This window comes from Aphidius gifuensis, linkage group LG6 (genome assembly GCF_014905175.1).
Source record: "Aphidius gifuensis isolate YNYX2018 linkage group LG6, ASM1490517v1, whole genome shotgun sequence".
In the NCBI taxonomy this organism is placed as follows: Eukaryota; Metazoa; Arthropoda; class Insecta; order Hymenoptera; family Braconidae; genus Aphidius; species Aphidius gifuensis.
Window position 1 is genome coordinate 17,555,787 of NC_057793.1, and position 16,875 is coordinate 17,572,661.

Below are 16,875 nucleotides of genomic sequence, written 5' to 3' on the forward strand. Positions count from 1 at the left end.
AATTTCATTTTCGGCATATTTTAAAACTTGAAATTTTCCACTTTTAAGTTTTAAAATATGCCGAAAATGAAATTTTACCGAGATATGTTTTAATTTTGTTTTGATTTTTTGTATTTAAAAATTTAATTGTTTTTTTTTTCAAAATATTTTGAAAAAAAAAAATTGACAAAAAAAAAAAAAGCATAAAAACGTCTCGGCCCACTCTAATTTTTAATCGAACACACGTGGATTGAGTACCTTATTTTATGGAAAAAATTTCATGTATTCAAATTGGGGCTTTTTTTATGAAAGAAGAGAATTGACATCAAAACACTCTACTTTACCGGCTAAAATACGTCATAAAATTTCCGGCTGCATAAAAAGCCAAAAACAATGTATAAAAAAATTTTCAACTCAATCCGAGAGGGTCAGGCAGATGACCAGCTGAAGTGACTCAGAATGCCCCATATACATATATATACTTTTTTCGTCAATCAACAATTCAATGATGAATGCGTATGACACAATACGACACGAGTGCCGAATATATATTTTACAGTGTAAAAGGTGGTGTCCGGTATGCAATTTTCCCAGATATCACCAAAAACTCTAGTTGAATTCAGTTACAATGCTAATAAGCTAAGGATTTAAACTTACGATAAGCCTAGTTTCGCTTGTAAAGCGCACTGAGCACGCGCAACAAGTTGGGTTGTGTCGAACTTGTAAACATGGCCGTCTCAATTCCCATAAAACTAGTAATATGTCCTCAGCCATCGTGGTTTTTCTAGTAATTTCACGTGTTGCGCATGCTTAGATCACTCAGAATTACGTCAGCCATGTTTACAAGCAAAAGTTAGCTTGTCGTGCGTTTGAGCTCTGAGACATTAATTTAATATAATTCAAATACTTTTCGTAGATTTTCAAAAAAATCACACTTGTCATTTGTCTTTTATTTGACCATTTAAATTTATTGATGTAGAGTAGACTTAAAACAATGATATCATTAATTTTGAGGACTTCAATCTTTCTTAGAATTTTCGTTGATCTAAAACAATCGACACATACACGTGGTACGATGATAGTGATTGATCAATAAGTTCTTGTGAAGTGAATGTGTTATTTTTATTTAGTATTAAAAGATTTATCATAAATTCGTTTGACAAGGAACATTTGCATATGAACACGATTCACATTTTTCTAAATACTTTTGTTCGTAGCACACACACAATTGTACATTGCTGATGAAAAAAGAATAACACCATAGAGCTGTGAAGTCGTAGAGACCAAGCGGAGACTTGATTCGTCAGTGAGCGAGAAAACGGTGAGGGCACTCATTCATGAAGCATAAATCATTGCAGCAAAAACTTGCGTGTGAACACACTGCTCTAAAATTGAATACACTTGACAACAATAAAAAAATATATAAAATCGATAATTGATAAAACAATAATAAAATAATATTAATAAGCCAAAAATAACAAAATATAAAATACACTTTATTTAACATGGAAATAAAGAGAAATAGCGGGTGGCGTAAGGTTAAATGGTATACGATGCATGAGAAAACAAGTTTTGGGAGTCGTTTTTTTACCTGCCCCCTTTCCCTATGGGCCGCTTGCTCGCGTTTCCTCCTCGAACCTACAAACTTCGCGGGCCCCATACGTGACTCCCCATAGCCTGATAAACTTCCCTCAAAAAAACTACCCTTAAAAAACCACCCCTATTATTTTATTCATTATTATTATTATTATTATCATTTTTTATTATATATATATTTTATTAATAATTTTTTTTTTATTATTTATTTATTGTTATTATTATTTATTTTAAATATTATTTTGTGATGTGCGCGCGCGCATAGGTGCAAGCAGACTGCAAGAAAAAGTGCCAGCAGAAGTTTGAATAAAGAATGTGTGTGAGTAAGGTAAGTGTAGTGGAGCTATGTTAGTATGTGTAAAATGTTTATAGCGCTGCAGCGGCAGCAAAAGTTCCAACAGAAGTTTGAATGGAGAATGTGTGTGAGTCAAACAAGTGTTAGTGTAGAGCGGCCGTGTTTTGTAGTGCCTTAGCGTAGTGCCTTGTAGTCTATAGCGCTCACTCTCTTGGATTAAAAATGTGTACTTGGTTATTTAATAATAACAATTGTTATAATTAAAAAAAAAATTATTTCATGTGTTTTTATTATAAATAATATTATTCTCTTGCCCGTTTACTGGACGGTTGATATTTTTTTTCAAATAATTAAATAATTATAATAATATTTTTGACGTTAATGGTATTTTTTAAGTCCTTTGAATCTGAAATATGTACTTGGTTATTTATCAATAACAATTGTTATAATTAAAAAAAAAATTATTTCAAGTGTTTTTATTATAAATAATATTATTCTCTACCACATCTATTGGACGATCACTATTTTTCTTCAAATAAATAAAAAGTTATATTAATATTTCGAGCGTAGGGTCTAGCGTTCGAGTCAGCCCAGGTGTATTTTTTTTTATTTCATTTTTAATTTTTTTTTTTTATATTATTATTTTATAATTCAATTTTTAAATAAAATTTCAAGTATGACTCGTTTGTATGCAGCTGGGAAATATAGGTTAAATAATTAAGACATTTTATTTATTTTAAAAATTTATTTGATCTACTTTTTACACATGTTTATTATGATATTATTGGTTGAATGACACCAGGTATATGAACTCGACATATAATACATTTATCAATTGTTGGAGCACATTTTACACATGTAACCATATGTAAACAAGGAAGAAAAATAACAGACAAAGGTTCATTATAACAAATTTTACAAACAAATGTATTATCTTCCTTTTTATCTTTTTCTTAATTTTTTTTTTCTTCTTTACTTTCTTCACATTTTTCAAAATTGTATTGCAATGAATATCGTTCAACAAAATCATTTCCTTTCATTAGTCGGAGAAAATAACATTCTGGAAAATATCTAGCATGTTCTTCCCATGGATCTTCATTCAATCTTTAATTCCATTTCCACAATAATGACAAATTACATAATCTCCTATAGACGAATAAAAAAATCCAGCCTCAGCCATGGATTCTTTTGTCTGAGAAATATATTTCGGCCAATAATAAAATGTATTTAATCGTGATTCATATAAGACCAGATCTTTTTCCGCTGGAGGTGTAGTAGATATTCCAACACAATGTTCTTCAATTGGAGGATTAGAATATTCTTCCATTTCATAATCAATATAAAATCCAGCATAAAATGTACAATCTTCTTCTCTTGAAGTAGATGGAACACGATACGAAGCATGAAAATCTGTCGGTATACAATGTAGATTACCTTCCATAGGTATAAGTTGTGGACTTACTCCTCTAGGAACATTACCACAAGCTATTTTTCTGATAAAACGACAGCTTGCTTTAGCACGTTGATGATCTAGCCACGGATTGTCACCTCGATTCCATTCTTCAATTTCAACACAATACTCAAAACATTTCAACTTAGATCCATAACCAGTATAATAAAATCCAGCAGCAGAAAATCTTACAGGATCACAAATATCTGCTATCGGTGATAGCTCTATACTTTTTTGTCTAGTTTCTTCTACACGATAAATACATTTATTATATCTACGCTTTCTATCCTCTACTGAAGACGTCATTTTTAAAACTAGTTGTCGTAAGAGACGACGTGGGTACATTTTTTGATAATGTAATGTGGGAGGGAAGTTTTTACTTAAACTTATGGATGCAGTTTCCCCAATTTATAAACTACTTATTTTCCAATAAAAATTCCACACATGTTTTTTTATAAATTTATTTATTTAATTTCGATTACAAATAGATAATTGTATTTTAGATCCACTACCAGTAAGGAAATGAAATTTTTCTTATGTTTATACTTCTTACGTCTACTAACAATTTTTTTAAACATTCTTAAAATATATCGGTCGATCCGTTCAACATCATTTTTAAATAATCGGAGAAATCCTTCGAGCCTCCCACCATTCGCGAAATAATGAAGAGCAACAATGCACCAATGACCGCAACAATTACTCGTAACACTTTGCAGCTGTATATTGTTGTACTCGTGGATGACACAATTTCTTTTGAGAGCGTAAAGGAAACGGGGATCTCTCGGAGGTCGTCCGAAGCTATTGAAGAAGAGTCCATGTCTCAAATTATTGACGTAAAAACACACCCAATGAGATCCTGGTTGATTATGATTATCAAGATTAACAATAATTCCACAAGGTTTCGGCCATATATGAGGTAATCGGTCACTAGCGTATACTCCTGCACGTGTCAAATCCGTAAGTGAAAATGCGTCAACTAATTGAATAGTATTCATACCAATGTCTCTTTGACTGTATTAAAAAAAGAATTAAAGACTACATCTACTTCAATGTCGTCTTCACTTTTTCCTCCTCGTATAATTCATTTTTTTCCAATTAACCAATTTTTTGATTTATAAACGTTTTGTTCAGTACAAGTATAATTAGGATAATTTACTCCGTGAAATAAACAATAATGTTCGTCTGCTGGTACTAAACCAAATCGTAGTGATATATTTTCTAAATTAATAATACAATGTTCTCGCAAATATTGTTGTAAAAACATACGTTTCTCTTCACCTCTCACATAAATATTTTTACCAAGTTCTCCAATTTTTTCAATTAATAACTGTAGATTTTTGTAAGGTACTTCAGTTGCGTCCCAATCAATTTTATGATAATTTTTTGTTAACTAATTGTTTTGTCGACGAGCTCCTTCTTCAAGTTTCGAGTACTTAAAAGGTTGACCAATTATCCAATGACTAATAAATTTATCGTGTAATGTCAAGACAGAAATTTCTTACCGGGTAGTATTCATTGCGCGATCCAACTAGACACTGAATATCAATGATTAAAACTTCCGACATATTTATGACTGAATTACATAAACCAAAGTAGCTCTATATATACGTATACCCCTTCTCAATTACTATAATCTAATAGTACCTGGCGTATTTTTTAATAAATTCCAGTACATGCTATCATTAGCAGAGAGGTCAGGTGTTAAGTCAAATGCAAATAAAGTATAGCCCTTCGTAAAACTGAAACGAGAAATTTTCATTCCATGATCAGCAAAATGTATTCCAGTTCCAGAAAATAATGTTTGATAGGCTTCAGCATAATGAATATTATTACTAAAACTAGGAGATAATGCGTTACCACCAACTTGGTTTCCATCGACATATAAGGCCAAAAAATTTAAAAAAAACTTTGAAAATTAAATGGATCAAATTTTCTATGACCATTAAATGCTCGATTATCACCTAAACCAACAACAATTCTTTTTGGTAAACTTCCTAGTATAATATTGTTGAGTGTATTTGATAATATACCCTGAGCTAAAAGAAAACTCTTTACTTCTACTCTAGTCAAGGGATATTTTGCAGTCGTTTTGGCCAATGCTTTGGAATGTGCTACAAGTACACTTGGATTGAGCTTAGCACGACGTATGATGACTGTTGCTTCTAAACCATTTACTTTATAATTCCCATCCTCTGTGTTGTCCATTAAACAAAATTCATTCTTTGATCGTGTTGAAGTTATTTTCATCTCAATACCATTCAATAAAAATTTATTTTGATTAAAAACATCAACATGTAAATGGCCAAGCATCTCAAATTGATTGCCATTAGTCATAAAAAGTGATCGATCTTGCAATCCTTTATTTTCTGCTCCAGCAGCAGCTCCTAATGGTGCTTCCATGAAACCTGGAGTATCTAAAAACCATAGTCCCAATTGTAAATGACTATTTGATGTATCTGATCCATAGTTTAATAATGTTTCAATATATGCGCGGTATGGATATGAAGAATTAGATCCAGAGACTGACTTTTGATTAAATAAAACATCACATTGACTAATCATTGTATGTAAAAAATTATTTGTTACACCCACAGCATCAGCAGCAACAGCAGTTCCATCTTCTTTTGTAATTTTACATCTTATCTTTAACATAGTATATGCCAGGTCAATTTATTCTTCTCCATTAGCTGGAATATGAAATTCAATTGGTGAATCCTCTGTGAGCGTTGTGACTGGATTGTAATAAACCCAGTGAGACTCTTAAACAGTAGTCTGAGTAGGTGGTATTGTAAATAAATCCAATTCAGATTTACTACACTCACAAGAATGGCTATGAAGGAATGACATTATGACGAGAAAATATCAATTGACTTTTTTCTTTTTTTTTTTCTTACAACTTTTTGTTTTTTTTTCCCACTACTTTTTTGAATTTTTTTCTTTTTTTTCACAACTCTTTTTTTTTTATTTTCACAATTCCACGACTTTTTTGATTTTTTTTTCTCTTGGAACGTTGTCTTCCAGAAGTTATACGTTTCTGACTGGTTATTGTCTTTTGTCGTTTCTTTTTATAGCCAACTCCACCTCCGCTTAAAAATGTATCTAGTTTATCCATAGCTTTTCTCTACAATTTATTACCCGATTGTGTCAAATGATTATCAAAAGAATCTCTTAAATTGCCCTGACGAGTGATGACATCACCCAAAACATTCATTCCAACTGATAATAATTCTTTTCCAACTGCACTTCCAATAAGTGGCAATATTCCTCTACAGAGACCACCAAGAAACCCTCCTATCCCTTGATCACGTTGATTTAAATGTACTTGATGGATCAGTGCCCCACCACCAACTTGATTTTCATAATATTGAATATACATTTTAATTATTTTTTTTAAAATGAAGTGTCACAATTAATGGATCGTATGCAAATGAGAGAGGGCCACCAAAACAATCTTTTATATCTATTGTAATAATGTCAAATGAGTGACGTAATAAGGAAAAATATTATGGTTGAAATTTTTTAATTAACGACGAGCCGTATTGATAATTACTAGAGTCAAAAGGCACAACTCGAAGTACTTGCTTATTAGATTCACCAATAATATGAAGAGAAACAATAGCACAATGTACATATAAAGCTGACGGAAGCCCACGTAATATGCTTGCTGGTGCATTTGCTTTTAAAACGTGTTGAATTTCAGTAAAAACAAGACCCTCAGTTTGGTATGTAAATCCAAGAATATTTGCAATTTTTCTGGTTAATTTTATTTTATGTTTTTTGCAATCTTTCCCACTACATTTTTTTATTATGGTAACAAAACGTGTCCGAGTATTATATACTAATTCAAAATGTTGTATAAAATTTTTATCTGCATTAATCGACCAAATGACACTATTTGTATTTAGATATACACCACTTTCAATATTTACGTTAAAATTACTATTACCAAGATCAATATTAATTATTCCTTCACTTTCATTTATATGTAAAAAAGCATTTGGAAACGCTATTTCACTCAATCCAACTGACCAGTTTCCTTCAAGATTAAATGCACGATGTAATTGTGTTGTAAATGCAGCTGTTGTATTATTCGGATAATATTGATTATTTTTATTACTAACAAGTGTAATATTTATCGAACATGATCTTTTAAATTACTTGCTGGTACCCTTTTATCAAAGTCACTAGAATAAGTTTTCCATCTAACAAGATATTCTTTTTTCTGTCCTTTTCCCCGTGTGTCAAGAATTTTTTCAACATCAAAATATTCTTCACTTATATTTTGATTCACTTTACTTATTTCTTGTTCATGAAAATAACCTGAAATCTCTTTACCTTTTAAATCTTTAATTTCATAAATAGGTAAAGATTGTCGAATATAAACTTTTCATATTATAAATAATTCTTTTGACCAAGATCCAGCATAACCTTTACTGAAAGATTGCTTTTCATTACTAATTCTAACATAGTCATCAACATGGTATTTATTTTTTTTTTGTCGCATTTGTATATTGTTTTTCTATATTTTCACGTGTCTTTTGAGCATTGTATATAGTAACAGTGGCTGGGGTCATTTTTGTTGATGAATGTATTGCATTATTATACGCTTGTACATTTTTAGGTAAGACTTCAATATAACGATGAGTTTTTTTATACGTGAAATAACGATAAATTCTTTCTTTGAGTGTGCGATTTACTCGTTCAACTATAGCTGCTTTGATATCGGGATTACGTGCTACACGAAAATGAATTTCGACTTAGTCTAATATTTTTTGTACATTTTTATTTAAAAATTCTTTACCTTTGTCTGATTGTAAAACTACTGGTCGACGTCCTCTAGTTAAAAAAATTTTTTCAAGTGCTTGACATACAGTATTTCCTGATTTATTAATATCATCTACAGTTTTTGTAGTATAATGTAAACGAGAAAATTTTCTCCGGACTGGTTTATGAAGTGTATAAGTATTTTGCGAATCTAACCAATTTTTAATTTCTTTTTTTGACTTTGGGTATTTTTTAAATATATTTCGTGCACCCGAGAATGATAGGGGATTTTTGGGGTTGTAATAAATGTTTGGTAAATTTATTTTTTTATGCTTAACCATTGTGATGACCTTGTTGATGGTCGCAAAATTGATGTAGCTGATTTTACAGATTTTTGTGGAGGTTTTTTAACTTTACGTACAGTAGATATTTCTTCATCAGAAAAAGACAATTCTCTTCTGCTCAATCTTCTTTTATTAATTGGTGGTGGTCTTAAATTTGGTGTAATTACTTCTTCTTCAGCATCATCGTTGTGGCTTTGTTCTTAGAAACTAATATTACTAACAAAATCTCTAGGCGCATGAATATCTTTTAATAATCGTGCAAACTGATCATGACCGATCGCTTCAATATTTTTACGATGACGTAACGCATCATTCATTAAATCAATAATACTAGAACCATGAATAATTTTTCCATCTATACTAACCAATCCTTTATCATTCCATTTTAATCGATTTCCGTTATCTGCTCTGGTTATATGATTTATTAAACATTGTGCTTTTTTTTGGAAAATTTTAGGAACTGCTTTTATAATCAAGTCTTCCGGATATTTTGTATCATTATCATTACTTAAATTTCTGTAGTCAATATTATTGTTATTATTATTATTATTGAAAAATAAAAATCTTCTTAAAACTCATTCTATTTTTCTCCGTCTTTTTTATTTGAATTTAAAATATTATGAAGTTGATTATCAAGGCGTGACGTCACATCTCCAGGTGTCCAAACAGTACCTACGTCATTATTTGTATTTAATTTATTAATCGAGTCTTCAGGAATTAAAACAATTTTTCTTGCATGTTCCATTATTTAAAGTATTTTGTAATTACAGCTGTAATTATCGGAGTAAGTAATAAAGGTAACAAAGAGTCGCCACCTGATTGATTGATTAAAATTTTTTTTTTGTTTTTATATTTCCTGGAGAGGCCAGAGAACGTAGTATTGATTTATGTTTTTTTAATTTTTATTTTCCGTTTTTTTAATGTTTATTGTACCTTTAAAAATATTTAATGAACATTCACCAATACAGCGAATAAGATTTTTGTCACTATGCTTTAAAATTGCTTGACGTTGTTTTGGATTAGCATATAATAATGCTTGTAGTAGAACACCATGTTTTTTATTAAACGGATTACGCGTACCGACTGCCATTATATTCGTACAACTGGTATGTTATTAGATGACGTTATTGTATTTATATCTTTTTGTGAAATGTAAACAAAATTATGTGTATCACTTGGAAAAACACATGTACGAACACGGAGATTTTGTGGGGTACTCTGTTTCAAATCAAGTAAAATATATCCATGAGGTACAGAGGTAGTGATGCCGCGATATGACGATATGACGATACGATACGATATGGAGGTGACGATATTCGATACGATATGGGGTTCGATATCGTATCGTCAAACTCGATACGATACGATATGGTCAAGACGATATATCCGATATATCGTCCACATCGACGATATGACATTAATTTTTTTAGAATATTAATAACAAATATTGATAAAAATTATTAATTTTTTAATGAAAAAATAAAATAAATTCAAACAACTAAACGAACGAAAAAATTTTTTTTATCAAAGTCGTTTTATTTATTGGTTTAGATTTTTTTAATGTTAAAAATAATGTTACATTTGTCTTGAAAAATACTTGAACCTTTTTTTATTTTGCATTTAATATTTACTATATATATTTCTATCTATGCATTATATTTTTACATCTTTTTATAGATATATATGGTTGAATATTAAAGTGGGATTTCGGGGTCACGTGCTCCACCATAATTTTTTTCCAAACTCTGGAAAAAACTCTTAGTTATGATTATTTTTTTCCTACGCAACGGGCTACGACTACGAAACTCGGCACAAAAAGGAGACTGCGTTCCCCGTTTGTGGTGTTTAAAAAACATAATCATAACTAAAATAAAAAAATAATTGATTGAACTTAAATTTTATTTTTTAATTCTCCTAATTTTTGATTTAATAATTTATTATTATTTATTATAATATTTTATATCTAAGTAAAGTTTTTTTTTTTTTAATTATAAAATTATTGCAAAATTTAATTAATTATTTATTAAAGGGCTCGTTACTGAATATTGCAAATCATCGAATCAATGAATAGTTAAAAAAAAAAATAATAATAATTTTAAATATTTTTTATTTTAGTTATGATTATTTTTTTCCTACGCAACGGGCTACGACTACGAAACTCGGCACAAAAGGGAGACGGCGTTCCCCGTTTTAAGTGTTTCCCGGTGCTTTAAAAAAAAATGATCATAACTAAAATAAAAAAATAATTGAATAAAATAAGTTTTATTTTTTAATTCTCCTAATTTTTGATTTGATAATTTATTATTATTTATTATAATATTTTATATCTAGGTGAAATTTGTTTCATTTGTTGACAGAAGAATTTTTCAAGAAAAAAAAAAAAAAAAAAAAACAGAAACTGTGTGTTAACTGTGGGTATCCCTTTGAATCCTTAGTATTTCCTTAAAAATATATTGGTCATCATTCAAAACATTTTTGAAAAATCCGGATGCTGAAGTCCACATGGTAGAAATAATGAAAATAAAATACGTATATAGGCCTCTCTGTGCTAAGAAAAAAAAAAAGAAAATTTCGGAGAAATACAACGAAAATGAATTTTTTTTTACAATATCGTCGATATGACGATACGATACGATATAGAGACGATACGATACGATACTATATGGTCAATTTTCGATACGATATGGAGACTATATGACCACTTGACGATACGATACGAGACGATATGGCCCTTAAAAAATCCTATACGATACGATATGAGGCCTCTTATCGTATCGTATCGTATCGCGGCATCACTATACAGAGGTCGCTTCAAAATAAGCCTCTTGAAGAAAACGCGGATTCTCAGGGTATATTTGTCGTGCTAAAAAAAATACTTGCAAACGATCTCGATGATTTCTAAATAAAACAATATAATGCGTATTCAAATTTATATCACGAAAGCCACGATGAAAAAGATTTTGCGATAATAATATAACTGATAATCCAAGATGATGACTTCCTTTTGTATAAAGATCCATAATAACACTGGAACAGCCGGACTCTCTCATGAGATCATCGATAATAACTAATTTTTTTTTTTATCATTAAACTCTTTTAATTTTGGTAGACCCTCTACAAATTCAACTGAAGAAAATTCTTTAAAACTGTCTTGCCATTGCCCATAAAAGAAATAAACTTTATCAAATTTTACATCGGTGATATTTTCATTTAAAAATTTTTTCAACCAAGTAGTCTTACCACAGCCTGATGAATAGCAAGAAGCATAGTTAACGGGAATTGACACACTAGAGACATTTTAACAACTGAGAAACAATAAATAAATAATCAAGTTATATAGAAGTCTGAAAGATAAAATGGTTGGTAAAATAATTTTTTTATTACAAAACAATTTTTTTATTTTCGACAAAAGAAATATTTTTAAGACAAAATTTTTATTCATAGGACAAATTTTTTTTTTAATTTTAATTTATCTTTATTAAAAAATTTTTTTTTTTTTTAAACAAAATTTTTATTTTTGACAATACGAATATTTTTTGACAATTAATTTTTATTTATTACACAAAATTTTTAATCACATTTTCAAAAAATTTTTTTTTTATTACACACGTTGTCTCTTATACCCCAGAGGATATGTAATATTCTCGTAGTGATTACGCTTAGGTCCTGTAACAGAAATCATTTTTTTATTAATAGTACACTTGTGTATCCCTTGTTCTACGGATAGAATTATATTTAATTTCGGAAGGATCTATTTCACGCTCAATTAATGATTTAACAGTATTAAAATTTATAAATTTTTGTGCTTCCAAGTCAAGTCGTACACCTTTCAATTTACAGACTTCTACTTGACCTCCATCAGGTTTTTGTACAATGAAAGAATAAAATTTTGGCCCACTCGATATGAAAGATTTTATGTATGACTCTTCTCCATATTCTTCTAGCTCATCAGTTAAATCTCCCAATTTGCTCCCTGTTATTAATTTATCAATTTCATTTTTACATATTCTTATAATAGAGTCAGTGTCAACGTATAAAATTTGTTTACTATTTTCATGAATACAAGAATATAATTTTTCCCGAGCGTACGCTGTCGTAAAAGCCGCGAATACAACGTTAGTTGTTTTCGTTAAAGGTTTCTCTTCATCAATCAATTTCCACGAAATTAGAACAGTTTCTTGATTTATTGGTTCGATAAATTGAATTAAATTTTTTTCGTTATCATAATATTCTTGTAAATCACTGCAAATTGTTTTACGCCATAAAGAACTTTTTTGTCCTAATTTACCATATAACGAATTGAGCATATTTTTACTCAATGTACGGAGACCTGGATTAAAATCTATTTTTTCTTTATCAAGTTTTTGCTTAAAAATATTCCTCGATATATTGATCTTTATCAGATTCAGTTTTGACCCAAGACGGGTACCCACTGGCTTCTTGTTTTATTTTAAGAAAAGTATTTATATATCCTGTAAAACCGACTTCAGTAGTTTCTTTATTATTCATCGACATTTTATCGTAATGCCAAACTTCATATATTTTTTCTGACATATCCTTTTGTTAAAGCAAGTTTTAGTTCTGACGACACCCAAGTACCGATGAAACTTCTCTCATCATTATTATGATTACAAAAACCTGGCTCCATTGTATCAACACATGTACGACAGAGTGGGAAATAAAGTTTTTTATTTCTTAAACGTACAGGCAAAACAGGCATTTGTAAATCAGACGGTGCAAGTACACGACATTTTATTAATCTATTAATTTTTGATATATCATTATTTGGAAATTCTTTCTCGATATTGCGACCAGCATATACTTTTGGATGAGCTAATGGAAATGCAGATTGCTTAAGGACACTCGGATACAGACTTGTGAAATCTAAATACTGTACAGTTTCTCCGGGTTGTACTGTATATGACTCGACGAAATTCTCCGTTCTACCACCAAAATAAGCATCACGTGGGTTCAATGCTGTGTAATAATTAGCATCAATAGAATCAACAAATTTTTTTACTTGAGGTACATCTTTTAACAATTTTTTAAATTCACATCCCCATTTTTCAATAACATCATAACCTTGATCTTCTAAATACCAAGTTGTACCATCTTTTTGTACATGATCACGATTAAACATAAAACACTCAATACATCCATGCCACCAACAACCATGATACTGAAAAATGTTTTTTCGTCTTTCATTTATATCATCAACTCTAATTTTTTTTAGATCTATTCTGACTTCATGACAGTTACCAGCATGCTGAATATTACTTGCTGTTGAATATGCTAACCATTCTAGCCACTGAAGAGCTTCTTTTGACTGATTGTCACTTAATCTATACCCAGACTTGGGAACGATTCCGATTTTTTCTTTAGTAAGATAATTACGTTGAATAACACGCATACATAATGAAGCACAAGTCAAAGCTTCACGGAATGGATTAACATTAGTAACTTTTAAAGTTAAATTTATAAATTTTAAACATGCCATACGTAAAACAATTACATCTAGAGTACAATAAAGTTTCATTTCTTTTCTAAAATCAAATAATTCTCCACTCTCTCTTTATACCACTTATCAAATTTGTCAGCTTCTTTTTTATTTTTCGCACGCACACTATACATTTTTGGTGGTGGTACTTCACCGATATAATTTTGATTTAATTCATTATTAAAAAAATGTGGAAAATAGCTTTTTGAAATTTTTTCATCAAGACCAAACATACGAGGTAAAGCACTCAAAGGTGCTTAAAAAAAATTGAGTGAATCTATCCATTTGATATTTTCAATTGACAAAACATTAATACTTGTACCAGTAATTATAGTACTAATTTTTCCTTCTAATTTACGATTAATTAATTCTTTTAAAACCCACTGACCATCATAATTTTTTTGATTATGACCTAATACGATAACTTCACTATATTTATTTTTTATTCCAAATAAAAAATCAACAAATTTTTTTACAGTGTCTTTCTCTTCAGCAATAAATTCGCGAGTAGTACATGAATCACATTTATTCTCGATCGGTATATTAGGCTTATCTCAATCACTTGTATCATTCATACATTTATCGCACACAAGATGAACTACTACATAATTAACCTCATGAATTTTATAAATTTTATTATGATTATTCACTGTTTTAGATTGCATTGTCTCAAATACATAAAAAACATAAGCACAAAGATCTTTTTTCTTTTTAAAATTCATTTTATTTTTAAAATAACATAAATGTGATGGTTGTTGAAGTTCTTCACATGCAGAACAATAATAATATCTACATAAATGACGCGTATTTGAGTAAACTTTTCTAAAACATTTTTTACACTTTTTCATTGCCTCACACACTGAATGCTTTGGATTATAAGATTGAGCTGTTCTATGTTTGTATAAACATTGTTGTCCATAAAAACCCGATCACAATCACGACACTCGAATAGTTCTACATTTATCTCACACAAATTATTTAAACATTGATCACATCGAGCAGGAAATGACAAATTCGTCTCAGGTGATGAATATCTTTTATTACAAAATAAATAATATTTTTTTGTACCATGCATAAAAGTTTATTTATTGGTTCATAATGATGACTATTTTCATTATATGCAATTGGTACATAATTTTGTTCTTCACGAAGAAAACCCTCAACTAAATCTGTACCATCAAATATTAATTCATGTCCATTGATATTATTAGAAACATATTTATATTTTTTTAAAACGCGCTTGATTGGGCATGTTGCTAAATACATCTGAAATTGTCTCACTTGCTCTAACCTACACCCGCTCAGGTGGGATAACAACACCAGATTTATTTATAAATTCAAGAGTCAATTTTTTTTGTAATTCATATCGAGCGTTACGAACTGCTTTCAATCTAGCCGCGTCAAGTTTACTTGTCTCTAATTCAGATAATTTTACTACGATTGATCTTGGTAAACATAAATTATCTTTATTATTAATTATTAGTGTACCACGTCTCTATCTTTCACTTTTAGGCATTCCACATCCACCAACAATTCGTTTTAAAATTATAACTCTTATATTAAACAAAAAAAATTGAGATAAAAATTAAAAAACAAAAATGTAAATAACTTTTAAAAACAAAAAAAAAAAAAAAAGTTAAATTAAAAAAAAAAAAAAATTTTTTTCAGAAAAAAAAAAAGTTGACAAAATTTGAAAAACAAAAAGCAATATTAAAAAATAATAATTTTTAAAACAAAATGTAAAATAGAAAAACGAAAATAATAATTTGAAAAAAAAAAAATATATTTTCAAAAAAAAAAAAAAAACTATTTATAAAAAATTTTATTAGAAATATAACAAAAAACTTTATAAAAAGGAGTAAAAAATAAAAGCAATTAACAGAAACACTTACATATCCAATTATCACTCGATGAAGCAGAATCTGATCGTTCACGTTCTTTTTCTTTTTTCCATTCCTCAAGGTTTTTGAGACGTTGGATACGCCAACGCTCTTGAACAACCATCCTTCTAATTATTTTTATTCTTGATCTTTGCTTTTCTTTGGCGAATACGTAATTGTCGCTCACCTGTAAAATATATAAATTCACTATTTTATTCTATTTTCACTTTTTTAATCCACTCTATTATTTTATTCCACTCTTTTATTTTCACTGTATTATTTTACTTTTTTATTTCACTGTATTAATATATTATTTGAATACTTACGTAACATTTTTTTGATAAAGCTCGGATTATTGATAGCATTGGTACATCTTTTTAAAAAACCATATAAAATTTTTTTTACTGCATTATCTTTTGTAAGTATTTCATTTATCCGATCTTCATCGAGATCGTATTTAAATATTTTTATATCACCCTCAAAATCTTCAACCGATTGTGCTAAATTATCAACCGAAGTTATATATTTCATGAAATAATATATTTCCTTCATACTACTTTTCAATTTTAACTAACCACGTATTTTTTTAATTATCTTTGGACGTTTAAAAGTGTAGTGGCGAGTAACTTCAACTACTCCCGGTGATATGATTTTGAACGATTTAGTTAAAAATTTTTCACATAAATTGTTCATGTTGAAAGTGTTGGAGACGATCTGCAACTGACTCGAAAACTGACCCGAAATTTTTCTCTTTTTTTAAAAGAAAATAATTTACCAGTTGCTATTTTGAATAATCTATTGTAACTTGAAATTTAAATTTTTGATATCTTAAAAAAAAGCTAATAAAGATCGCTGTTAAATATTTAATAGATCCATATTCTTTCTAAACTCTCGGGGGTACAATTTTAGATTGAATAATACTGCTGTCAGACAATAAACAAAACGTTTAAAAAAAAAAATTTTCTTCGGAAAAAAATAAACTCAAACTAATTTTATATTCTAGCATTTTCATTTTATACATTTTAAATAATCGAAAAGACATTTTTTTCTCATATGATAGATCTTTAGAC

General features: G+C 29.2%; 2 protein-coding genes across 2 annotated transcripts; both read right to left on the minus strand.

The window, feature by feature from the left end:
• Nucleotides 1-2,969: 2,969 nt before the first annotated feature.
• Nucleotides 2,970-3,626, minus strand: LOC122859921 (baculoviral IAP repeat-containing protein 3-like). The gene has a single exon (XM_044163604.1). The coding sequence runs from the start codon at nucleotides 3,624-3,626 to the stop codon at nucleotides 2,970-2,972; it is 657 nt and encodes a 218-aa protein (XP_044019539.1).
• Nucleotides 3,627-5,216: 1,590 nt separating this feature from the next.
• LOC122859922 (uncharacterized protein F54H12.2-like) lies at nucleotides 5,217-5,972 on the minus strand. The gene has a single exon (XM_044163606.1). The coding sequence runs from the start codon at nucleotides 5,970-5,972 to the stop codon at nucleotides 5,217-5,219; it is 756 nt and encodes a 251-aa protein (XP_044019541.1).
• Between the last annotated feature and the right edge of the window lie 10,903 nt (nucleotides 5,973-16,875).